General features: G+C 39.3%; 2 protein-coding genes across 3 annotated transcripts in view; one reads left to right on the top strand and one right to left on the bottom strand.

Annotated features, from left to right (window-relative positions):
- The window catches only part of LOC126814274 (uncharacterized), a 32,760-nt gene extending 29,961 nt beyond the window's left edge, over positions 1–2,799 (top strand). The window contains exon 8 of the mRNA XM_050539382.2: positions 34–2,799. Within this exon, the coding sequence (XP_050395339.1) occupies positions 34–276 (243 nt within the window). The 3' untranslated portion in view covers positions 277–2,799. The remainder of the gene's footprint in view (positions 1–33) is intronic.
- Positions 2,800–10,727: 7,928 nt separating this feature from the next.
- The window catches only part of LOC126814350 (tetraspanin-18), a 28,954-nt gene continuing 12,471 nt past the window's right edge, over positions 10,728–27,210 (bottom strand). For both annotated transcript variants that reach the window (XM_050539527.2, XM_050539471.2), the window contains exons 2-8: positions 26,397–26,488; positions 22,898–23,116; positions 21,645–21,719; positions 20,516–20,626; positions 19,520–19,714; positions 12,648–12,731; positions 10,728–12,156 (exon numbers count right to left, since the gene is read on the bottom strand). In XM_050539527.2, the coding sequence (XP_050395484.1) occupies positions 11,887–12,156; positions 12,648–12,731; positions 19,520–19,714; positions 20,516–20,626; positions 21,645–21,719; positions 22,898–23,116; positions 26,397–26,462 (1,020 nt within the window). In that variant the 5' untranslated portion in view covers positions 26,463–26,488 and the 3' untranslated portion in view covers positions 10,728–11,886. The remainder of the gene's footprint in view (positions 12,157–12,647; positions 12,732–19,519; positions 19,715–20,515; positions 20,627–21,644; positions 21,720–22,897; positions 23,117–26,396; positions 26,489–27,210) is intronic.

The following is a 27,210-nucleotide window of genomic DNA, read 5'->3' as shown; positions in this document are numbered from 1 at the left end:
TCTTCCATAATGCCCCTTTAATTTTAATTTCAGGCATTATTAGAAAAAGGAGCAACAGGGGTCAGCGCTTATGTCACTCATGCTGTATTTCCCAAAGATTCGTGGAAAAAGTTTACCAAAAGTAACAGTGAGGAGGGAAAGGTTCAGTTTGAATCGTTCTGGATAACAGACTCGATACCACATGCATCAGAGATAGCCAAACATGAACCCTTTCAATTATTATCTATATGTGATATCATAGCAGAATCGTTGCTAGGTTACGATTTGTTACCATAAATTCGCCATATCTATATGTGATGTCATAGCACTCATTGCTAGGTTAGGATTTGTTACCATAAATTCACTATTAATTATTATTTATATGTGATGTCATAGCAATCTTTGATAGGTTACGCTTTTTTTACAATAAATTCACCATTAATTATTACCTATTGTTGCTAGGTTAAGATTTGTTACCATAAATTCACCATCAATTTTTATCTATATGTGATGTCAAACCAGAATGGTTGCTGGGTTATGATTTATTACCATAAGTTTGCTATTATTGCTTTTTTTTTTTAATTTAAGACCAAGAACTCTGTTTCGAATTAATTAATTTAAGACCAAGAACTCTAATTAATTAATTTAAGACATAGATACATTTTAGGGTGCTTCATCTAATCCATCTATGGTAAAGAATCAGTTTTTACTGCTAATCAGTTTCTAATATGAACTGAAAACTTGTCAGGTTTGAAGCGGTGGATTTACATGTACTAGCCGTTTGATTTTACCGGTGCCAAATGAATCGTTGCCAAAATTTGCCTAGTGTGTCCGCTGTCATTTGGCCGAATTATATTTGCCTAGTGTATCCACATCGCCGAAGCATTCGAGAAGTCACATTATTGTTCGAAGACATGGTCGCTGCCATGTTTAATCATGTGAAGTCGACTGGTGTCCACTCATTCGGCTGCAGTTCTCGGCACCGATTCGAAGACATGGTCGCTGCCATGTTTAATCATGTGACGTCGACTGGTGTCCACTCATTCGGCTGCAATTCTCGGCACCGATTCATTCAGCCGAATCATTCACCTAGTGTGATTTCAATGTTGAAGACTTTGGATGATATTGAGTTAGCTACTTTAAAACCAAACAAACTTTTACTGCATTTAAATCAAACTTGAAAATTTTCTATTAAAGGATATTAAGATTATTATTTAGTTAATTTGTGTTGAGTCATTTGATGTGTGTTTTCACTTAGAGCATGTCTCTATGGCAGGGACGGACTTGGGGAGGTGGGGCGGTGGCTTGTCCAGAAGGGTTTCCTCCCCAAATGGTGCAATAAAAAATTGTTGTGAAGCATAGCCAGTTCGTGAAAAACGACATAGGTTTAAGACTAAAAAGGGCCCAGAAACTCTGGGGTGTTGAATGGTCGATTGGTTAGCACATGTGCGCTGTTTCATGAGGTCTGCCATTGAGTCAACTGGCATGGATTTGATTCCCCGGTCGAACGTGACAAGGAGTAGTGTCGTGGGTTTTCTCCGGGTACTCCGGTTTCCACCCACTGCTATAAGACCCCTACGCGCAAGCGAATTATTGAAATAAAATTGAACCACGTGTTAGTCCTGAAATGACCTAGTTTGTGTCGAGTGGACATAATAGCCCATCTCTCATACTCCCAGTCCTTCCCTGTCTGATGTGACATAGATTAGGGTTCCGCGATCATAACAAGTGTATCTAGATTTCTGATCACCTATATCACAGATGATCACTCATTCCATTGTATCAACTAAAAACTTTTAAACTTATATTATGCAAGAGCTAAATCTGTCTATTGCAGGTCTTTCTTTAGGCCTGAATTGTTCTCTAAATTATTATAATTAGACATTAATTAACTTATCCAGGCCATAATCAACTCTTGATGGCATCGGATTTCTCCGATATTAAATAGATTGAAACAGTTCAGCCATATTTTGATTTAAGCTAAAAATGGAGAAGCGAGATTTGGCTTCGAACAACCAGTACGTTGGTTGAAATTATTACACACGTCTTGTCAAGCCTTCAAAGGCTAATATCTTCGCTCGCAATAGAGTAATTTGAAAGAAATTTTCAAATTATTCATTTGACATTATCTAATTTCGAACTATTATAGCAAGAATGGCTAGCTCTTTATCTAAAGCTTACATAATTTATCTTGAAATGAGTTTAATCTAAGGGATAGCTTATTCTCTGAACGGAGTTGAATCATGCTGAGACTGATAGATATAAGTGATATTTAATTCTCAGAACAGAGTTGAATCGTGCGGAGACTGATAGATCTAAGATAGTTAATTCTCTGAACATAGTTGAATCATGTTGATAGTGATAGATCTAAGTGATAGTTATATCTCAGAACAGAGTTGAATCATGTTGAGACAGATAGAATAAACCATAAGATTTTGAAATTAATTCAAACCTCTTTGGTAACCAATGTAGGTCTACTGAAATGACGAAGCCTTAGGCACTTTTTAAAGTGCATCACCTGCAAGAGGAAGAACAAGATAAGTATTGCTTACGGACCAGTTCCTCTTCATTATTCATCATTGTCACATTTTCAGTATTTATATATGTATTAATATAAGTTAACAGGGTTGTTTTATATAAGTCAATAGGGTTGTACAATAAGTTGTTTTATATAAGTCAACAGGGTTGTACAATAAGTTGTTTTATATAAGTCAACAGGGTTGTACAATAAGTTGTTTTATATAAGTCAATAGGGTTGTACAAAAAGTTGTTTTGTTATGTTTAGATGAAGTCATTGTTAAAATAAAATCTTTAGTAAAAGGTGTTTTGTTCAATGGCTCGTACTTCCAGCATTTTAAGACCAACAGGGCGTTCGTTTTTTATCGTTAACGGTGTGTGTGTGTGTGGGGGGGGGGGGGGAGGGGGTCGAATGGTTAGCGCGTGCACGCTGTATAATAAGGTCTATCATTGAGTCAACTGGCGTGGTTTCGATTCCACTCTTGTCGCCTGTCCAACCTCGTGGGTTTTCTTCTGGTTTTCCGGTTTCCTCTCTCTCTCTACTTACCAGTGTAATGTGAGGCACGAGAATTTCGTTTGGACATCTGGTAAAGGCTAAAATCCAAGAACCATTGCAGATTTCGTCCAAGGTCATGAGATGTAAATAGGGTTAGGGCACGTGATTGTTGATGAGATTTCCGGGTTAGGATAAAAATTAGGTTTAAGAATTTTGGGGAGAGGTTAGGTCTCCACATAAGCACTGACCTAGGATGATGAAAAGTTAGTTCGCGATATTTCCTAGTTTTATTAAAAATACATACAATACATTAGATTAATTTACAAAAGTGATTTCACAGTTTTTGGTGTTGGTGGCGTTGATGGTCTTCCTTGGATGGTACTTCTGGTATTCTGGTATTTTTGTTTCTGAAGAAGAAAAAGAATAAATTTGAGGCTCTCGGGGGAGAGCCACATTAGTGTGTTTCCTACTACGAATTGAATTTTTTCTAAAAAAAAACGTGTTTGTTCCACATCACCGGGTTAGGGCTAGGGATTCTTATATCTAGTTGATTTTATTTACTAACGGTTAGGGATATGATTTGATATATGGTTTGCTTTGGGTTAGGGTGGAGACTGGTCTTATTTAATCTAATTTACTGTGCACTAGGATATCGTTCAAATTTTTATTTTTAGAATATGCAATTATAAGTTTCTGTGTGAATATTTTCGGATGATTTTCTTGGAGATCAGTATAGTGTTTCCTGATGATTTTGGATGCACTTGCTGCTGTTGCGCTAAATGGAACTACAAAAGGGGCTATTGCGCTAGCCGTATGAATATTCAAACCTAGGGGAGCTGTTGTTTTCAATTTGTCAATCCAGAATTTTTCTCTTGTTAGCCTAAACGTTTTAATTTCTTCTGTAGTATCAAAGTCCCTCTTGGTCTTTTCTATTGGCGTGACAATGAGATCAGAAATGTCATGATTTGGTTGGTTGAAATGAATTGAGACCGGTTTGTCTTTTTTGGTGACTATGTCTGATCGGTGACCGTTAATTCTTTCCCTAAGTGCATTTTGAGTCTCCCCTACGTATTGCTTGTCACATTGTCTGCATGAAATTAGATAAATTATATTTGAACTACTGCATGAAAGTTGGTCTAATATTGGGAATTGTGTGCCAGATGTTTTGTTATGGAAATGGTCGGATATGTTTAAGATTTTGCATGTTTGGCATCTTGGATGGCCACAAGTTTTGGTTGTAACTGCTGATTGCATATTATTTGTTTCTTTGGCGGCAAGTTCAGCTAGAGTGTTGTTTTCAATACGACGTAGATAGCGTTTGGAATATCCCCTTTCTCTTAGTTTGCTAAATACCTGCGTACACGCTGACTCAAAGTCGGTCTTTTGAGTACATATCCTATGAAAACGGAGAATCTGTGATTTTATGATGCCAGAGAAGGTATGTCTGGGGTGAAAGGAACACTTGAACAATAATTGATGTGTATCGGTTTCTTTGAAAAATACTTTAGTTTCCAGTTGGCCGGTGTTTTTGGTGTTGCTACTTTTAAAAACGGTGGTGTCAAGAAAATCTATGCTGTTATGACTTACATTTGCGGTTAATTCGACAGATGGATGATGATTGTTCAGAATGTTGAAAAACGTCCAAAATTCGTCTAGTGTGTACGTCCAGACTGAAAACGTCATCTAGAAAGCGCCCATAGAAATCCGGTTTTAATGGGCAGAGCGGCAGAACTTCCCTTTCCCACTCCGCCATGAAGAGGTTTGCATAACTCGGGGCAAATCGTTTTACCATCGCAGTTCCGGAAGACTGGAGGTATACTTGTTCGTTGAAAGCGAAGTCATTCCTCCTCAGACAAATGTCGAGTAGTTTGAGGATTTCTTCGTCCGGCCTGGATACTTGCGGGTTCCTAAGAAATGCTTTCCTAACTGCTTCAATACCCGTGTTATTATCGATGTTCGTGTACATGCTCTGTACGTCGATGGATATTAAAATGGTGTGTTCGGGAACTCCTAACTGTTTGATTTTGTGAATGAAATCGTTAGTGTCTTTAAGGTAGGATGGGTGTTGGCATGCTAGGGGTAATAAGAAATGGTCTATATATTGCGATACGTTGTATGATTCGCTGCCACAGTCTGATATTTGATTTTTATGTATTTTTGGTAGTGTATAGAGATGTCTTTGTCGGCAATCAGATTTAGCAGATAGGTAATCATATTGTTTTGCTGTTATGTATTCCTTGTCTTGCAATTCATGTAAGATGTTGTTTATTAAAGTCGCGGTGTCCTTAAAGATGGGTTGGTCTAATTTAGTGTAATGTATAGGATTACTTAATTGTTTTTCTGCCTCTGAGATATAGTCTGCGCGATTCATTATGACACAACATGAGCCCTTGTCGCTTTTCTTAATTATTAATTTTTTGTCTTTTTGAGGGCGTTTAATGCTGTTTTAGTTGCTCGGTTGAGATTTGGTTTTTGTGATTGTGGTTGAAGGGATGATATTTCTGTGTTCATTTCGTCGAAAGTTTTTAGGATGGCTGGTGATAATGACTTTTTAGGTGGTTTCCATGTGGATTTTTCTGTGAATAATTTTTTACCACTGCCGGGTTTGTTCCTGAAAAAATACGTCAACGAAAGTGTTCTTCGGAAGCGATCGGTTGCCTGGGTGATGGGGTCTATGGATGTTATTGTGGGGGTTATGATGAATTTAAGGCCTTTATCAAGAATGTTCATTTCTAGGGGGCTGAGAAGTTTGTCGCTCAAATTGACAACTGTTTGTCCTAAAGACGGCTTCTCATTCCTTTTCCCTAATCCTAGTTTAAATTCCTCATCCAGCAGTTGATGATCTCTCTGGTCGTGTCTGGGCTCCAATGGATTGCGTCGTTACCCTTCAGTTCTATTTTGCCCTTGAAGGTTGGTAATGTTGTGGCGTTTGGTGAAGGTGTCGTGGAGATCAACTGGTTGTAGCTGGTGATGTTTTGGTAGGCGATCGGATTTTCTTGTCGGAGTCGGGAAGAAGTGGGGATCTGTGTGGCGAAGAGCTTGGTTGTTGGGAAAGCTGCTCTGGTCACCTTGGGTAGATCTAGCATCTGCTCGTGTATCCTTGGTCCACTTTCCTCCCTGTTGTTGAACCCGACGTGTATCACAAATTCCTCTGGTGCAGGACCCATGTAGTTCTGGAGGATCTGTTTGATGTGGCTGATCTTGGCTCCAAAAAAGCTGTTCTCTGTAATATATGTGAATGTAAGACCTAAATGCAAGTTAAACTAATATATATGTAGTTATGTTCTTTGTCAGATATTCGGCGATGCAAAGACAAAGAATGTGGAATTAAATGGCGGATTGATTAAGGCTTGTGCTCAAGCGTTTATAGTAATTTCCCTGAATTGTAACCCTAACCATAACTCATGCACTAACCCTATTTACATCTCATAACCTATGACGAAAACTGTAATCGCTCTTGCCGCCTACCGGTCCTTTTCTTCTATACTAAGCGGGGGATCACGTGGCTAAGTGGGTAAGACGCTGGCTCGCTAGCCTGGAGATCGGGTGTTCGATCCCTACATTGGCCGATAAAGTTCATCCTGATTTTCCGGCTTGGTTCCCCCTTGTCAGTCATGCAGGACGGAGGGCCTGACAAGGACAGCTGTCTAGTCCTTCGGATGAGACGAAAATCCGAGGTCCCGTGTATACATTGGAATGCACGTAAAAGATCCCTTGGCAGTTGGAATTCGATATAAGAGTAGGCAATAGTGCCGCTGCCCGGGCAAAATTTCCTTCATAGCACACTGTATGGCGTATGCTCGTCTTCATTAGCCCAGCATAGGAGCAGAAAAGTAGGACGTTAAACCCCATTTCATTTCATTTCAATTCATTTCTATACTAAGCAGCAAAAGAAACGTCAGGTTGGTATGTTACTCTGAATAGACGCATTGCACAAAACTTGACAAATGTTTTATTGTATATTTGTGACCACATCTTCAACTTTACCTGAGCAATAAGGCTCCTTCCCAAAGACAGAATTGAACCCAGGAAATGTTCTAAAAAACGCAACCTGACTTCTGAGATGGTAATGTAACTCATGCTGCACGTGCTGTTCACCGGGACTAGCCCTAAAAAATGCACCCCCATACCTGGTTGAATCATTCACACTACAACCTCAGCAGCATGCCACGACTCATGACAGCTCAGAGGAACCAAGCGCTTGGAAGTCGCGACGCTGCCCACACTACCCAAGCCGTTCCCTATCACTTCCCTCATAGCACACTGTATGACGTATGCCCGTCTTCATTAGCCCAGTAGGAGCAGAACAGTAGGACGTTAAACCCCATTTCATTTCATTTTTATTAAATAACCTCTTTATGATTGCTACTATAAATATGCTAATATACAAAATAAACATGGATGAGGATATGAAATCATATACAAAAACAATCTGATTATACATACATTATGACGTCACATTAATAATGATGTCATTGTATTAATCAATCACGCTGACACTCGTCTCGAAATACCGCAATAAAAAATACTAATTTCTCGTTCTTTTAAAGATCTTCAAACGTTAAAAATATTTTGTTGTTTTCGATATCCGAATAACATTTTCTTTCATAAATCATTTACCAGCAACTCGAGACTCAAAAATTTTAGATTTGCAGGTAAGCAAGAGACCGTCTATTGAAAATATTTTGAAAAATGAACGCAAGCGCGTGACCAAATAACGACTTTTTAAAATGGGTGTAAAAATGTTTTCTAAATAGTTCCGAAGAAAATCTCCAAATATTTGTGCTACAATATCGATAAACACATTCCTGTTACGTATTTATCGGGTGTTTATTGTCCATTTAACCATGCTTGAATTATCCATTAGAACAACTCGACGCTATCGCGTCTCGTGTTCTAATGATTCAAGCATGGTTAAATGGACAATAAACCCCCTCTAAATACGTAACAGGAAGTGTTTATCTCCTAATTAAACATACATTATGCAAGAGCAAAATCGGCCTATTGTAGGTCTTTCTTTAGGCCTGAAATGTTATATAAACTATTAATTAGACATTAATTAACTTATCCAGACCATAATCAACTCTAGATGGTTATGCTAGCCTGCGATATTTGTTGGATTATAGTCCGATTTGCTGCAAAACTTTCCTTCGTGATTAACGATTAAATGGATAATCAAGGCTATTAGTTTTGTCTTATCGACTTCAGTAATGATGATCGAGGCTAAGCGGAACTTTCATCCGCTTGGTTCTCGGTTGATAGTGGATCAATTTGACTGAAATTTTCAGCAAGTTGCCTTTACATTATGTAGTTTTTAACTATTATAGTGAGAACTGCCAACTCGTTATCTAATCTCCCATAATGTATCTTTAAGACACAGATACTATTTCGTTTCGTTTTTTATAGTTCAAAATTTCGTTTTACTTGTCTTTATTCGGCGATCGAAAGTATAAAAGTATATATTTCGTTTCGTTTTTTTATAGTTCAAACTTTCGTTTTACTTGTCTTTACTAGGCCATCGAAAGTATAAAAGTATATATTTCGTTTCGTTTTTTTATAGTTCAAAATTTCGTTTTACTTGTCTTTACTAGGCCATCGAAAGTATAAAAGTATATATTTCGTTTCGTTTTTTTATAGTTCAAAATTTCGTTTTTCTTGTCTTTACTAGGAAAACGAAAGTATAAAAGTATATATTTCGTTTCGTTTTTTTTATAGTTCAAAATTTCGTTTTACTTGTCTTTATTCGGCCATCGAAAGTATAAAAAAAACGAAACGAAATATAGATCTGTATTTTAATCAGATTGAAACAAATGTTAAAAATAGAAAACTAAAAAAATATACACGTCATACATTATACACGTCATACATTATATGGAGCCGCGTTGGTTCAGTGGGTAAGACGACGGTTCGCTAGCAGGGAGGTCTGCGGATCGAACGGCCCGTAGCCAGGGGGGGGGGGGGGGCTATGTGGGGGCGCAACAAAAAAAAATCGAATTAGCCGCCCCAAATATACATGTCATACATTATATGGAGCCGCGTTGGTTCAGTGGGTAAGACGACGGTTCGCTAGCTGGGAGGTCTGCGGATCGAACGGCCCGTAGCCAGGGAGGGGAGGGGAGGGGGGGGGGCTATGTGGGGGCGCAACAAAAAAAAATCGAATTAGCCGCCCCAAATATACATGTCATACATTATATGGAGCCGCGTTGGTTCAGTGGGTAAGACGACGGTTCGCTAGCTGGGAGGTCTGCGGATCGAACGGCCCGTAGCCAGGGAAGGGAGGGGGGGGGGCTATGTGGGGGCGCAACAAAAAAAAATCGAATTAGCCCCCCAAATATTTTGCCAACAATAATGATTTCTTAGGAGCGTTCTTAGCCAGCCACATCCTCAGCCCCTCCCAAAAATTCCGTAGCCCCACCAAATTTTAAGAGCTGGCTACGGGCCCGGGTTCGATCCTGGTGTTGATCAGGAAAATGTTCCCCGAGATTTTCCAGTGTCAATGGTGCAGGACCGTTCGGATGGGACGAAATACCTAGTACCCGTGTACACGTTGGCCTGCGTGTAAATGAACCCTTGACAGTTGGAATTTGATGTAAAAGCAGGTCGTGGGTGGCGGGGAAAATTTCCCTCCTAGCACTTGATAGCTTACACCGGTTTTCAGTAACCCATGATTAACAATTAAACCACACTATTAAGTGACAACTTAGCCTTGAAATAGGGCAACTGTCGCGGACGGAGCCCTTAACAGATTCAGGTTTTATCGCGATTTAACTACGTACATCTTATCAAGGCCTTCACGTAATACCCTTATTTCGATTGGGTACAAGCTCAGCTTGGGAGACTATCAGATTCCTCGATCGTCGCGAATACCAAGTCTCGCGCTTTCAAGCTAACATGTCGACCCGTGACAATCGAGTGGCAAAGTTCAAGGTTTATTCAATGTCAAGGTTTCCGTGGAAACCTCTGTTTGGACACTATTGCTCACGTGTCTGTAGATAACATAGCTATAGGTTCGGGAATTGTGAAGTAAACAAGCAACGGCCAGATGTTGTAAAACTCGCAGTCGTTGCTTCAGGAACATAGGTTTTGTCAGACTCATTCATGCCTGGAAATAGAGCAACTGCCACGGACAGTGTCGGGAACAAATTCCTGCTGGCTTTGTCACACTCATCTCGTCAATGTTTTCACTGATATTTTAAAATTTAAAATAAAGCGTCATACATTGTGTCATTCACCACTATGATCGGGAGAAGATACAGATACAGGCTCGCAAACCCGGAGGTCCCGTGTTCCCCATGTTCGATCCCGGCGTTGGCAGAGAAATTTTATCAAAGGATATAAAATGAGCAATCACATAATAAATGCAATGGGGTTTAACGTTCTACAGTTCTGCTCCGACTGAGCTTATAATGAAGACATGCTATGAGGTGAATTTTGCCCGGGCAGCGACACTATTGCCTACTCTTATATCGAATTCCAACTGCCAAGGTATATTTTACGTGCACGCCAATGTCTACACGGTTACTCGATCTTAGTCCCATCCGAACATCTAGACAGCTGTCCTTGTCAGGCCCTCCGTCCTGCACCACTGACAAGGGGAAAGCACGTCGGAAAATCCCGATGAACTTTCTCGGCCAATGTAGGGATCGAACACGCGACCCCCAGGATAGCGAACCAGCGTCTTACCTACTTAGCCATCGTGGCTCCGAATCACATAATAACTAATGCACGTGTGACGTATGGGTCATAACATTATATTAAAATTATTTTATAAATAATATTACATAAACATACACAGTATTATATACGCGATGAATCTCAGCACCAAAACATTCCCACGAACTTATAGCACAGAATGAAATGGCTTCACATATAGATAAAATCCAAAAAAAAGCCCCACAAAGTTATAACACAGAATGAAATGGCTTCACATATAGACCAAATCCAAAAACAGCCCCACAAAGTTATAGCACAGAAGGAAATGGCTTCACATATAGACCAAATCCCAAAACACCCGCACAAAGTTATAACACAGAAAGAAATGGCTTCACAGATAGATAAAATCCAAAAAATATTCCAACAAAGTTATTAGCTCAGAATGAAAAAAAAACAACCCCAAAACAGCCCCACAACGTTACAGTACAGAATCAATTGACTTTACACATGGATGTAATCCAAAAACAGTCATAGAAAGTTTCAGTACGGGATGAAATGGCTTCACAGATAGACGTAATCTAAATAGTCCATTGAGGTTAGCCGATCGCTGATCTCTGTAGAAAGTGTAGGCGCCATCGTACCGGCGGTTGAACGTCATTTTGATTAACCGCTTGATCCAGTATGGCCACAGATCACTAAAGATTTCCCCATTGACTGCAATGTTAATTCTCGTATCTTAGACCGGCTCTAACAGATGGAGCAACATGTGGCAACCACTTGCCCTAAAGCACGTATGAGGTTCTTCATGAAAAACTTGAGATACACAAGCTGGAAGTAGAGACAAGTAAACATACAATTTCAGGCCCTACATTTCAACCTAACCAACCTCTCAACTCTTGTATCCTTCCGCATCAAAATTATGAATATTCACCAAAACCTGGCAGAAAATGTATTTTCAAACCCTTTTCTTCGATTCTACACCAAAAAGTCAACAAAAATCGCCATGCAAAAGGGGGGAAAAGGAAAAGGGAGAGGAAGACTAAAAATAGCTTTGGCCCTTGTTTCGTGGGTTAGGAATATTTGGTGATCTGTGTCCATAAAATGTCTGTGGCGTTCATGCATTAAAGAGTTGTGGCTGGCCACTCGGCAAACCTCGGCAGATTCCGTTACTCTACATCTAGCTGTAGGGTACTGGAATCTGCTGAGTTTTGCCGGGTGGTGGCTGATTAAACGGTTTTCGATTAACCGCTGGATCCAGTATAAAATGTCTGTGGTGTTCTTGCATTAAAGAGCTGGGGCTGACTAAACGGTTTACGATTATCAAAGTCGCTTCTCTGATCGAAATTCTGTCGATTTTTGAAGCCTTTGCGATTATTGGCACCCTTTCGATGATCGAAGCCTTTGCGGTGATCAAAATCTGTTCTTTCATCAAAACTCTTGTTGCTGATCAGCTGTTCGTTTGGTTCTTTGATAGATCTTATAAAACAACACGTAATAATCAAACCAACAAACTGAAAAACAAAATAATCAATAATTGGTTGTATTCTTTGATTGACAGTTAGTAATCATCAATAATTGGTTGTATTCTTTGATTGACAGTTAGTAATCATCAATAATTGGTTGTATTCTTTGATTGACAGTTAGTAATCATCAATAATTAGTTGTCTTCTTTAGATGAGGATACTCTCGTATCTAGCATTTCAGAGAGAGAGAGAGAGAGAGAGAGAGAGAAAGAAAGAGGGAGAGGGGGGTAAAGTCCACTTGACAGAAACTAGGTCATTTCGGGACTAACACACGGACCAATTTTATTTCAATAATTCAATAGGGGTCTTTAGCAGTGGGAGGAAACCGGAGGACCCGGAGAAAACCCACGAGGTTGGACAAGCGACCCTACTCCTTGTCACGTACAACCGCGGAATCGAAACCACGCTACTGGACTCAATGACAGACCCTACCCCCTAATGTGAATGCGATATGGAACATTTTAGAAAGGCCTACTTACCTGGATACACACGATTATACCAGCTACAATAAGCAGCATTTTTACACGCTCGATTACCCAGGCCTCAATATCGTTATAACAGGACTGAAATAAATTGAAAAGAAACTTGACTATTTCATTTCTACATTCTTGATTTTGGGATATCGATTCAAAATGAAATGTGGTTTAACGTCCTACTGTTCTGCTCCGACTGGGCTAATGAAGACGGGCATACGTCATACAGTGTGCTATGAGGGAAATTGTGCCTGGACAGCGGTGGTACGACCTACTCTTATATCGAATTTCAACTGCAGAGAGATATCTGTCGTGCACGTCAATGTGTACACGGGACCTCGGTTTTGCGTCCCACCGAACGACTATACGTTGGTCTTGCCAGGCCCTCCGTCCTGCATCACTGACAAGGAGAAACCACGTCGGAAAATTCCGATGAACTTGTGCGCCAACGCATGGATCGAACACAGGACCCGCAGGTTAGCGGGCCAACGTCTTACTCACTGAGCCACCGTGGCTTCCAATTCCACTCCCAATTGTTAAATCTCTGATATATTTTAATTAATAATGGGAACTGCGGTGGCTCACTGAGTAAGTAACTGCCCCCCTTACAAGACAGTCGGTCGAGAAAGTTCATCAGGATTTTCCAGCGTGATTTCCACTTGTCAGCGGTGCTGTACGGAGTGTGTGGTAAGGGCCAATGTGTAGTCGTTCGGGTCGTATGAAGAATAAAGAGAGAGAGAGAAATGGGGTTTAACGTCCACGCGACACAAACTAGGTCATTTCGGGACTAACACATGGTTCAATTTTATTTCAATAATTCGCTTGCGCGTAGGGGTCTTTAGCAGTGGGAGGAAACCGGAGGACCCGGAGAAAACCCACGGTATGAAGAATAAAGCTAAGTCCCGAGTACACGTTGGTGTGCACGTAACAGAACCCTTGACAATTGGAATTCGATATAAAAGTAGGCCTATGTCCGTCTTTATTAGAATAGTAAGAGTTTAACAGGTAATCAGGGGGGTTGGATGGCCGAATGGTTAGCACGCGCGCGCTATATCATACGGTCTGTCATTGAGTCAACTGGCGGGGTTTCGATTCCCCGGTTGTACGTGGCAAGGAGTAGGGTCGCCTTCCAACCTCGTGGGTTTTCTCCGGGTGACCTAGCTTGTGTCGAGTGGACATTAAACCTCTCTCTCTCTCTCTCTCTCTCTCTCTCTCTCTCAACAGGTAATCGGTTTATCTTTTAACGTCTTACTGTTCTGCTCCGACTGGTTTAATGAAGACGGGCCTAAAGGGAATATTTCATTATTAAAAAATCATTATAAGCCGTACTAATACGCGATTTCACGATACTCTATGATAAATAAAAAAAACATGAAGGTGAACTTTCGTGTTTTATTAGTGAAAATTTTGAAGTGAAAACCCAGGCCCGGAGTTCACAAAGCATTCTCAGACTTAAGTGAAGAATTTTACGTCCCATAAGATCTATCTGGCCCTCCGCCATTAGTCCAATCAGTGCAGAACATTTTGCAATGTAAATGACGTGTTTTTCGGCAACAAATACCGTAAAAAATGGTTAACGGATAGCTGTTTTAGTGTACTTAATTTAAATCACCTGCCCCGTTCTCCTTCGCGACAGTTTATTACTTCACTCTATTGTCGAAGCAAGTTTCTTGTCAACAAATACCGTACGGTAACATGGGGTTAACGGGTAGACTGGCGGTATTGATGGACCTATTTTAAGTCACGTGACCCGTTCTCCTTCGAGACAGCTTATTTTTTCCCGTCTATTGTTGATGTGAGTTTGTTTTGAAGGATGGTGTCGGATAACAAGTCCAATTACATGGCCGACGAACTCTTCCATAAACCTAATTACATTGCCAACAAAGATGGGTGGTGCAAGTTTAAACCTTTTCATATTATTCCTCACACGTTTTCTGTTAAACGCTGGCCTTATGGAATCATTATACATACTCGATGTCTTTGTAAATATAGTCTATTCATATTCTACCTTTAAAGAGAGAGAGAGAGAGAGAGAGAAAGAAGAGAGAGAGAGAGAGAGAGAGGTTTAACGTCCAATCGCCACAAACTAGGTCATTTCGGGACTAACATATGGTTCAATTTTAATTCAATAATTCGCTTGCGCGTAGGGTTCTTTAGCAGTGGGAGGAAACCGGAGGACCCGGAGAAAACCCAAGAGGTTGGACAAGCGACCCTACTCCTTGTCACGTACAACCGGGGAATCGAAACCACGCCAGTTGACTCAATGACAGACCTTATGATGCAGCGCGCACACGTTAACCAGCCCCCACCTCCTCAGTTTTAAAGGTACAACAAGCACCCCAGTTAATCATACATTATGTAAGAGCTAACTCTTCCCATTGTAGGCCTTTCTTTAGGCCTTAAATCTTATCTAAATTATCAATTAGACATAAATTAACTTATCAAAACCATAATCAACTAAAGCCATCGTTAACCTGTGATATTTAGTGGATTTGAATACGTTTTTGTTAGAGATTATTTAATGTAAAAATGGATAATCGAGACTTAGTTTATTATCGTATCAACGGTACGAATGGCGATCGAGACTAGTCTAAAATTGAATCGCTACTATCTCGGTTCAGAGTGAAGAAAGTTGACTGAAATTTTTAGCATATTCTGTTTTCATTATCTTTTTTATATCATTATATAGCGAGAACTGTCAGCTCTTTATCTAATCTTAACAGTAAGTCGTAGCGCCGCTGTCCGGGCAAAATTCCCTTCATAGCACACTGTATGCCCGTCTAACATTTGTAGTACTACCGGACTTCTTTATTTGTTGTGTTTGTGATCGTAAATAACACTACAGTAATACTGATTTCCCAACTTTATTACTAAGTTGTACTTGCTTTTCAGGTTCCTCGTTCTCAATGGTAATGACTGGTAAGAATTTCTGGGTGAGCTCTAATCTAGCTCTCCTCTACACCCTAATTTATACCCCCTACTTTCCCAGGTCTTCAATAACCTTGACGTGAATTTCCACGCCATATAAGGAATAAAACTCTATATTTCCCACAAACAAGACAGGCAACATTACCTATTTTTGGTCAACCGACCATAGGTCAATAAACAGCTAGAATTTGATGACTATTTTGACAATGATTATAATTTAACTAAAACATCACTGTTTTTTACGAACAACTATAACCACGTTCATTTAGTACTTATGATTTGACTTTATAGACCAAATTGAAGAGACAATTTTATAAAGAGCCAAAATTGTCTCAAGGGCCACAGTGCTACACATTATCCAAGTCGGAGCAGAACAGTATCACCATGTGGTTCCTGTTTGCTATGGTAAGTCATTGAAGGTTTAATTACTTCTGTGCACCTACGCTAGCCTGGTGGTCGGGTGTTCGACCCCTGCATTGGCCGAGAAAGTTCATCCAGATTTTCTGGCGTGGTCCCCCCTTGTCAGTGATGCAGGACGGAGGGCCTGACAAGGACAGCTGTCTAGTCCTTCGGATGATACGAAAAACCGAGGTCCCGTGTATACATTGGAATGCACGGAAAAGATCCCTTGGCAGTTGGAATTCGATATAAGAGTAGGCCGTAGCGCCGCTGCCCGGGCAAAATTTCCCTCATAGCACACTGTATGGCGTTTGCCCGTCTTCATTAGCCCAGTATAGGAGCAGAACAGTAGGACGTTAAAAACCCCATTTCATTTCCTTTCATGATCTACCGCGCCCTTCTCTTTAAAATGACCTTTTTTATTTCATAATAATAAATAATAAATATATCTTAGGTACGTGTCACTATCTATACAAAAGTTTTAAAATATTAATATATACAGTTATATCAAAATAAAAAGTAGATGCAAGCATTTAAAGATACATTATGATAGATTAGATAAAGAGATGGCAGTTCTCACTATAATAGTTAAAAACTAGATAGTTTAAACGGGATTTGCTGAAAATGTCAGTCAAATTGATCCACTCCGAGATTTTAGCCATTGAATATTGGCGCTAGCCTCGATCATCATTACTAAAGTCGGTGGGATAAAAACATAGTCTCGATTACCCATTTTTTGATTTAATTATGAATGGAAGTCGAACAGTAAATCGGAACCTAATCCAATAAACATCGCAGGCTAGCGATGCCATCTAGAGTCGATTATGGCCTAGATAAGTTAATTAATGTCTAATTAATAATTTAGATAACATTTCAGGCCTAAAGAAAGACCTGCAATAGGCAGATTTAGCTCTTGCATAATGTATGTTTAAGCATTAACGCATTTCAAATTCTTTTCTTTCTTTACAGTTTTTTTTGATGAAATGTATGCTTGACTTATGCATGTGTATTATTGTTGGTTTTAATACAGTAAGCTGAACCCTGGTCGTAATACGTGAGTATAGTAACACACCCGTCGTCAAAAATAACCTTGATACACGCAAAATACATAATCATAATCCTGATGCTAGCACACACTCCATTATGTTTTTTTCTATAAACTTATTACAAGGGCGGATCCGGGATTTTTTGCAGGAGGGAGTTTGTCAGACTCCTATTAAGGAAATTTGACAGTTGATAATGCATAGTGCCACCACCGTTGACATACATACACATTGAGCTTTTTAAAGAGAGAAACCCAACACCTCGTGTGACATCAATTTTTATAATAAATTAATAGGATGACATTATGATTCAATTTCATTGATGCAACGCATTAATTTTGATATCACATATGTCTATATCATTATTCGCGCTTTGAATGTCAATCCCATCCCACCATTTGATAATAAAGGATAAAGCACACGACCGTTAAACTTTTCTCATAAAGTGTTGTTTTACAAATTTTTTTATGTAGCTGAGCAGGGTGTGGTTTAGACACCCCCACCCCCTCTGGATCCGCCGCCGCTTTATTATATGTTATTCAACACTCTACGTATGTTTATCAAAATTGATCAGCAGTGAATATTCGCTAGGCAGCTACAATCACTGAAAGGGATGACATTGGTGCGAGTTAATTACCACTCAATACTATCACTGAAAGGGATGACATTGGTGCGAGTTAATTAGTTCTGAATATTAACTTTTGTTAATCTGCATATTAAATTCTAAAGCATTTTTTTTAAAAATTATTAAGAACAGAAATAAATGTGTTGGAAGTACGTATATCTAGATAAAAAAAGTTCCTATTTTGCGTAAATGGGTACAGGTACATAAAATAGTACGCGTAGGGGTAAAATGAGTAAAAGGCACCAATTCTGCCCGGATCAGTTTGTGCTATTACGTCCGATGTAAACAACGTTTGTGCTATCGAGTCCGTATGATGTGCAGTGGCGTAACTAGAAGCTGTGAATATGGGTGTGTGTGTGTGGGGGGGGGGGGATCTAGGGTGCCATCCACAATCCCACCCCACAATGAATGTCAACAAAATACTGGCTATAACACTGGGCGTCCCGGTAGAACATAGATCGTATTGCCTATATAGTTGTTCGCCGATCGTTTTCTCGACAAAAAGCAGTTTTATTCAAGTTAACATAAAGTTCATGTCATATTATGATTGTATATTGATTTTTGTCAACCTTAGCGAAATGACTATAACACTGAACAACTTGAAAGGTGGGGGGAGGGGGGGTCTCCCTCTGAGAAAATTTTAAAAATTTGAGTCAATATCATTGCTTTTGAGGTCATTGCTGGGAGCAAATTTTTGTGAACGCGAGGCTCAGAAATGAGACTTAATCTCGAGGCCTACACGTGTCTTTCGCCCGACGACCCACTCACTAGCGGTACTACTAACTGGGAGATTCACTATAACCGTAAATATAATAGGGATGAGAGAGTATAAAACCACAGATCAGGAGTGGAAGAATGATGATATAATGGGTGCCGAACAAGAATTAGAATACACACGTGATGTGTACCTAAAATTGTTTCGTACCTTTTCCAATATATTGTTGAAATAAATTGAAAGAAATTAAAATAAATCTATATGTTGTTGAAAGAAATTGAAATAATAAACGATTACCTGACATTTTTTTTAATCTGGTGTTGATTACCGAACCCATTCGGTTCAGTGAGTTATGATTATTGACGACAATGTAACCGATGTAAATTTAGTGAAATGCTGAAGCAATTTTAGTTTAAATATCTCCTTTGCGTGTGAATTACTACTATTGGGCAGGCTGTGTAATATCAATATGGAAATTTCTGTTTTATGGATTTGCATCGTGACGCGTTTTTTATTTCTTTTTAATATTTTAACAGACAGTGGTATATTTTAAATGTTTCATGTTCGGCAGGACAGACATTTTTATACAAGAAATTTTTTCCTTTTAATATTTTAACAGGCTCTGGTACATGATTTAAATGTTTTATATTCATGTAATTATCAATGCATAAAATTCGCTTTTTGTTATTAAATCATCGTAGCTAATTCTCATTCGGCAGCCATTTTTATAAATTTAGCGCAGCCGTTGGAGTTGATCAGATCGTTTAAACTTTATTTCAATTTCTTTTAACTGATTTCAACAACATAGGAAAAGGTACGAATCAATTTGAGGTACGAAGTGAAGTACGAAACAGCTCATGTGAGGTACGAAACAGCCAGGTTACGAAACAGCTGACATCCAATAGAATCGAGCACCGTAGGCGCGAACAAATTTCACACAGCTACGTATAGTATTTATGTAACTGAGCTTTTTGCATCGTAGGCGAAAACAAATTACAGATAATATGTAATTAGGGACTGGGGGTGGGGTGGGGTACTACTCGTTAACTTTAAGGCCAGTCATCTTCTACAGAGTTAAAAGAATATTAACTCGCTCCCATGTGACGTATGAACGAGCCTGACGTCATGTAGAGCAGGTTATCCAGTCTAATGTTTATAGTGTACTTGCCTTGTTAATATTACTCTCTCTAAGAGTCGTTGGACAAGACGTAAGTTTTAATTTGGGTAAATTTTCGGTAAAATACATTTCTCTATCCATCTTACAACACTGAGCTGGAACTAACTGAGAGTTAAAATGTGTCCATTTAGAGACCTTGTTCCCATCTTTAAATTCTGTATAGTTCCTGATTCCACAACATTCAAACTGTAAAATATTCACCAAATACAATATCATATACAGAAATTTAAATATTCTAAATGGGAATAAAAATGTAAACGGTGTGACAAAGTACTCTATAACTTTCATCAAATTGAACGATCATTTAGGTGCTTATAACTTATGCCCTCAGGCTCAGCTGGGTTTTGATAATATATGATATTGACTTTTCAACTCTGTATAAACTTCTGTTAAGGCACGGACTGGCTATGATCTAATTAAACATGTAATTAATCCCATATGTCATTCACAAACTACATATGATCTGTGCACAAGCTCCACATGACTTCAAGGGAATATGTACTGGTCTGTAAGCATACCATGACGTGATATGTTCATGAGTCTTATCTATTCTCCGGCGCTATATAATCAGGAGTTTACTGACAGTTAGACAGACAGAGAGGGGAGGGCAGAGGAGAGACGCAGACAACCCGAGTTCAGCCGCTGCCTTAACAGAGGAGCCGAATGGTGGATTTAATATAGTTATATGTGTTCCTGTCGTAGTCTAGTTCCAGTATATTAGTTTAAGTTCCTGTATTGTTTTGTATGTAGTTGTGTTGTAATTCTGTTCTGATGTAAAATAAACCATATATTTACGAAACTGATATCTGTTATCCCTAAAATAGTCTTACAATGGTCTCTCTGTACCATGACATACGGTACCGTAGTTTGTGTCGAGTGCACGTTAAACCCCCGCCCCTCTCCCCCCCTCACTCTCTCTCTCTCTCTCTCTCTCTCTCTCTCCCATAATGCATCTTTAAGACGACCATGAAATAAACATTAACTTACATAAACCATGGCATAATCATAAGCTATAGTAAACTTGTCGCTTGAATTATAGTAATTATCATATCGGCTATTCAGCTGTTGATATAAAGTCGCTTCAAATGATTCGTTTATCTGAAAAATAAGGAGAAAAACAATTCGGTAAAAATCGATGAATGCATGTCACTGAGATCCTGGCCCCGAGTTAACAAAAAATTCTTAGACTTAAGTTAAGAATTTACTCAACTTTTCAATCACTGTTTATGAGAAATATCTTTGATCCAGAAATTTATTTCAATAATTCGCTTGCACGTACGGGTATCTAGCAGTGTGTGTGTGTGTGTGGGGGGGGGGGCACCGATGACAGACCTTACGTCCTAAAACGCATGCGTTAAACACTTCGGCCACCAAAGCAAAGGGGAAATAGATTTAAGAAAATGGTAGCGGAATTAAATATGTGGGAGATAGCTTGTGTCGAGTGGACGTTACATCTTTCCCTCTCCCTCTCTCCCTCTCTCCCGCTCCGCCCTCTCCGCCCCCTCTCTCCACATTGTTATTTTGATTGGTTAGAAGAGACGATGAACGTAAGTCTTTTTAATTATGTTTCTATACCATAGACAAATATGCAGTAGACATCTGCGAGTAAGGCGCTGCCTCACTAACCATGGGTCCCATATGCGATCCCGGTGTTGGCCGAGAAGATACCTCGGAATTATCCAGCGTGATTTACTCTCATCAATATTCTACAAGGCGGAGTGTCTAGCAAGGAACAGTGTCTAGTCGTTTGGATGAGACGCGCGCGTAACCGAGCCCTTAAAAAGAGCATAGAATAGCGTCGGCTTTATCACATATCCAGCGTGGTTTACCCTCATCAATGGTCTACAAGGCGGAGGGTTTGGCAGGGAACCGTGTCTAGTCATTCAGATGGAACGTGCACGTAACCGAGCTCTTGAATGGAGCATTGGGTAGCGTGGACTTAATCACAAGTGACATAACGGAAAGTTGATATTTCTGCCAAAAATGGCACAGAACCAGGATTCGGGTTTCTAAGCGCCTTCCACACAGAATCCGAGAATTAATTAGTTTGATTCAATGAAATATTTTTAAAATGTCACCTTTAATGAAAATATAATACTATATGAATGTGACCTACCTGTTGTCGGAGAACAAGTACGAGAATAAATCCTGTTAATTGTAACAACAGGATGATACCAATCAGACTGACATACTGAAAAATACGAAAATAACAGGATAATACCAATCAGACTGACATACTGAAAAATACGAAAACAACATGATAATACCAATCAGACTGACATACTGAAAAATACGAAAATAACATGACAATACCAATCAGACTTACATACTGAAAAATACGAAAATAACATGATAATACCTGTCAGACTTACATACTGAAAAATACGAAAATATCTTTCATAGTTCTATTTGTTAAAGCCAGCTGAATTTTCGTCAAGGTCGCTGAGATGTGAAGCCAAGCCCATAATCAACTCTCTAGTACATCGGATTGCCGAGATTTAAAAATATAACGATAAATTGGATAATCGGGGCTAAGTCTTGGTTGTCAAGTACCGTTGCTATGATAATAAACAATCTACGCTACACCTTCAAACAGTCATAACTTCGTCTTGAATAATGTAATTTGAATGAAATTTCAATATATTTATTTTTTATTATCTAATTTTGAACTATTACAGCAAGAACGGTCAGCTCTTTATCTAAATCTTACATAATATATCTTTAATGTAGGTATCTAGCATAGCACCAAATCCAAAATCATATACGTAAAGTAGCGAAAGCCCCAATCTTACTAGAAAAATACAGGATGCCTGGAAAAACATAAATGGGGCGCACACATTATGAAAATGAAACGACGTCGCTAACTGGCAGCATATATTCTCGAATGACGCAAATAGAGCTTTGTATGAATACGTTGATTTAATGGCTAGCGGTTGTGGGAACATTGAGATACTCAAACGTCCAGTAGACCCTGTGATTAAACGGCGGAACATAGTGGTCAGAGGAAATTCAAAGAATTAGCTTAGTTAACGGGCACCGACTAACGACAAATACAAGATAAATTTGGATTATACCTAAATCACGACGAGTGACAAACAAAATGAAATGAAATGAAATGGCGTTTAACGTCCTACTGTTCTGCTCCTATGCTGGGCTATTGAAGACGGGCATACGCCATACAGTGTGCTATGAGGGAAATTTTGCCCGGGCAGCGGCACTATCGCCTACTCTTATATCGAATTCCAACTGCCAAGGGATCTTTTATGTGCATTCCAATGGGGTTGGGATTAGCGTTAGCCCTGTTTACATCTCGTGACCTTTGACCAAACTTGAAGTTGGCCTTATGAAATAGTTCTTGCCGTTACTCACCATTGCCAGCACACATTTCATTTCCTTCATAATTCCACAACAACCAATGAACGACAAGATAACAAGCAGGGCACCTGTTGCGATAAATATGATACTACCATTGATCAATAGGCCCGGGTTAGTAGCATCACTAGTACTATCCAACTTGGTCATAGTGGACAAACGAGACTGGTCAATTAAGACATAGATACCCACAGCAATCGAGGCTACTCCCAATATCTGAAATTGAAAAAAAATACCCATTAAAATAATTGTAAAAAAAGTAAACAAAAAGTAAACATCTACCCTAGCTCAGTGGATTTTGCACACCTGAAGATGGTATTCCCCTGTCTCTCAGAGGGTTGGATGGCCGAATGGTTAGCAATAGTTGTCATTGAGTCGCCTGTCCAACCTCGTGGGTTTTCTCCGGGTCCTCCGGCTTCCCCCCACTGCTAAAGATCCCTACGCGCAAGCGAATTAATGAAATAAAATTGAACCATTTATGTAAGTGGTTTCGATTCCACGCTTGTACTTGAAAAGAAGCAGCGTCGCCTGTCCCACCTCGTGGATTTTCTCCGTCCCAAAATGACCTAATTTGTGTCGAGTGGACGTTAAACCCCACCCCCTCTCTCTCTCTCTCTCTCTCTCTCTCTCTCTCGTTCTCTCTCTCTCTCTCTCTCTCTCAAATCTCTGTTTCAAGATGACACCATAGTTAAAACAATATATACTCGGCCAAATACTAATGAATTTCAACAAATTGTTTTTTCTGGTAAGTCAAATAAATTTTAAAGTGTTTCTAACGATAGTAAGTAGTAAGAAGCCTTTAATTTCATAAAATTGTAAAGTCACGTGGATCACTCGTGAGGTCAATCGATGCAAGTTTGCTTAAACTGAACACGCACACGTAACTTGAACTGGAAAAACAAATTAAAATTGTTATTTTCATCTTTGTTAGAAAATGCCGCGCCTTTCAAATGTAGAACGTCTACGTGCTATAGGTAGGCTCTATGCTGTGGTCATTGTTGCAAGAGCCTTTAATTGTTCACGCCAGACAATAATTAATCTTAGAATGAGAGTGCTTCAAACTGGAACTATTGCCGACCTCCCAAGGGCTTGAGCGCCACGTGTGACGTCACTCCAGGAAGATCAAGCAATACGATTACGTCATCTTAGAAACAGATTTGTCACTGCAACCTCCACAAGTAGAGAGATGTTTGGTGGAAGGGTAACTGCACAAACTGTTCGAAATCGCTTGCAGGCTGCTGGTCTTCGAGCTCGGAGGCCCTATAATGGACCAATATTGACACCTCTTCATCGCCGTAACCGACTTGTGTGGGCCACAAGACACATAAGATTTACTCAAAGACAGTGGAATTCGGTTGTCTTTAGTGACGAATCTCGATTCACTTTGAGATTTGCCGATGGCAGGGTCCGAGTGTACCGCAGACAAGGTGAACGTTACGCTCAAGTATGCGTCAGAGAAGTTGACCGATTTGGTGGCGGCAGCGTCATGGTTTGGGGTTCTTTTTGTGCACATGGACGTTCTCCTCTTGTTGTTGTCCAAGGGAACTTAAATGCTGTCCAGTACAGGTCACAGATTTTGCAACCTGTTCTTCTTCCGTTTATGCAGAGACATGGGCCTGGACTAACGTTTCAACAAGACAATGCTCGACCCCATACAGCAATTGCTACCCAGAATTTTTAAAGAAATGCCGGTGTCCAAGTCCTGGATTGGCCGTCGCTTAGCCCCGACCTTAATCCTATTGAACACATCTGGGACGAACTGGGTCGACGTGTTCGTCAGCAAGTGAATCCACCACTGACGTTGCAGGACCTTCAACATGCTCTTGTTGAGCAGTGGCGACGTCTTCCTCGAGTAGTGTTTACTAATGTTCTGAGATCCATGAGAAGACGTTGTATGGCAGTACGAGACGCTAGAGGAGGCCACAACCGTTACTAAACACTTTATTCCGATTGTTCTCCAAGTCTGTGAATTTCATTTTGGGGGGTACTGTGACATTACGAACGTTATCAATGTCAAGGACTTTCGGCGAGACGTATTCTTGCTTTCTGTTGATGTCAAGGTCGTCTGTGCACAACATAACACTAAAATAGTTGCCTTAAACCAAATATTAAAAATCTAGTCCCAAAAATCCCGCGTGTCAAGTTTTTAATTTGGCTGAGTACAGTCGGTACCTATCTTTATATATCAAGACGCGGCATAGTTAAAGTTAAAATCAAAAGTATCGCGTGACTATATATGGTCAATACACCTTTTAAAAAAATAAACAATCTCTCCATTTTGTTTTTTGGGGTTTTTTTTCTGTTATCATATAATATTCTGTGATAAATTTTCCAATAGGTTGCTTGCTTTTCGTATATGTTATCGGGGCCGCGGTGGATTGGATATAATCAGGAATAAAGTTTATGCATAGTACCTTTCGGAATAATGCCCTATTAGAAAAGGGAGATAATCAGGAATAAATATTATTCATAGTACCTTTCGGAATACCTAATTATCTCGAAACTTTTAAGCCTTTTGCCCTTCGAGAGCAGGTTTTATCCGAACGCTTATAGTCGATTATACCTTCTTTGAATAGCTTTTATTCAGTTTCCTTCTGGAGGTAACACACTTTCAAAAATTTACTTCGAGTTTGAACTTGAAAAAACAATAAAGACGTTGGCTCGCTAACCTCGAGGTCCCGTGTTCGACCCTGGTGTTAGCCAAGAAAATTTCTCTGGGTTCTCCGGCGTGCCCCCCCCCCCCTTGTCAATGGTGCAGAACGGAGGACCTGGCAAAATTTATCTCTGTATCTCTGTATACGGTATATGCTTGTCTTCATTAGCGCAGTGGGTACAGAACAGTAGGATGTTAAACCCCATACCATTTCATATGTTATCAATATTTCATAATTGTCCGCCGTCTTTTTTTCTTTTGTCCGGTCACAACTTAGAAACTATTTGTTCAAAAGGGGTTTTTTTTTTGGTTCCTGTTTGCTATGGTAAGTCATTGGGGGTTTAAAGGAACAATAACACTCTTACTGGCTTGACGCCTCCAGAAAATAAAAAAATAGCCTTATTCTAAGTATTAGATGTTTAAGTGTCCTACCTGTTGTGTAAATTATCCATTACATCCTATTTTACTTGTCCAGAGGGTTAGAAAATATTTTTAAATCCAAGTCACATTTTAAAATGTTTACGTTAGGCTTTTCAAATCATTTAGTTGAATTTTTCCAATTTTTTAAATAAAGTGTGTTAAAATGAAATTTGTATCATCAATTACTTGGAATATTGTAAAATAGTACAATTTGTTGACCGGAATAAAGATTGGGGCATATTATTCAGTTACAACAAGAGTGGTATTGAGCCTTTAACAACCCACCGGGCTAATGAAGACGAGCATACAACATACATGCTATATGGGAAAGTAATTACATGTAAATTACGTGAAGGCTGACATGTGAATTGCCCAGAGTCGTTGCTTTTTTTCCCTGATTACATAATGACAAAATAAACTTACGAAGAAGAAAACATTAAAGAAGTAGAGAGTGTATTTAACACTTCTCACAAAACAATTCTTCGCCATTTTCTAGCGTCTTCTATTACCATTAACTGAAATAAACCAAACGTATTTTAAAGCCAACTTCCAATCTGATTATAACTCAGGTCCAATTTCGTTTCGTTTTTTATAGTTCAAAATTTTACTACTCTAGGATCTGGAAGAGTTGTTATATTACCCGAGTTTAGGATGATGTTACGGATTAGCCAATGAAACGGTCTGTTGCAGCGAGTTCTTGGCGTGCGATGAACGGAACTATGGGTACCCCACTACATTAACGCTGATTGTTTAATCAAATGTTTGAAGTCATAAGGTCAAAAACTGCTCGTATGGCGCCTGGCGCGACCTTGCAGTACAACTGGTCAGATCTTCATGTTGTAGATGATATCGAAAGTATAAAAAAAACGAAACGAAATATAGATCTGTATTTTAAAGTTACAATTTCATATTTTCTAAGAAAGTCAAAACACAATTATTTCTATGTCTTTTGCTCAATAGGTTGTCAGCTCACTATTATACGATCATAGGTGTATTCTCACACTTAAAACTCATTTACACCGGAAATAATAACACAATTACCTCCCAATTACCTCCCTTGTTTTCTATTCTCCACCATGGAGTAGCTATCTTCAAACGTTGGAATTTGAAGATGAAAATGATATTTTTGCCAATTTCTCAACTGGCAATAGTGAATTATAGGATTAATAGGATTATTTTTTAACAAGGTAGGACTGTTTATAGATACCATCTATTTTAAGGCTTTATTTTAATAAAT

This window comes from Patella vulgata, chromosome 1 (genome assembly GCF_932274485.2).
Source record: "Patella vulgata chromosome 1, xgPatVulg1.2, whole genome shotgun sequence".
In the NCBI taxonomy this organism is placed as follows: domain Eukaryota; kingdom Metazoa; phylum Mollusca; class Gastropoda; family Patellidae; genus Patella; species Patella vulgata.
Note: the sequence above shows the minus strand (reverse complement) of the source record. Positions and strands in the feature narration are given on the sequence as shown.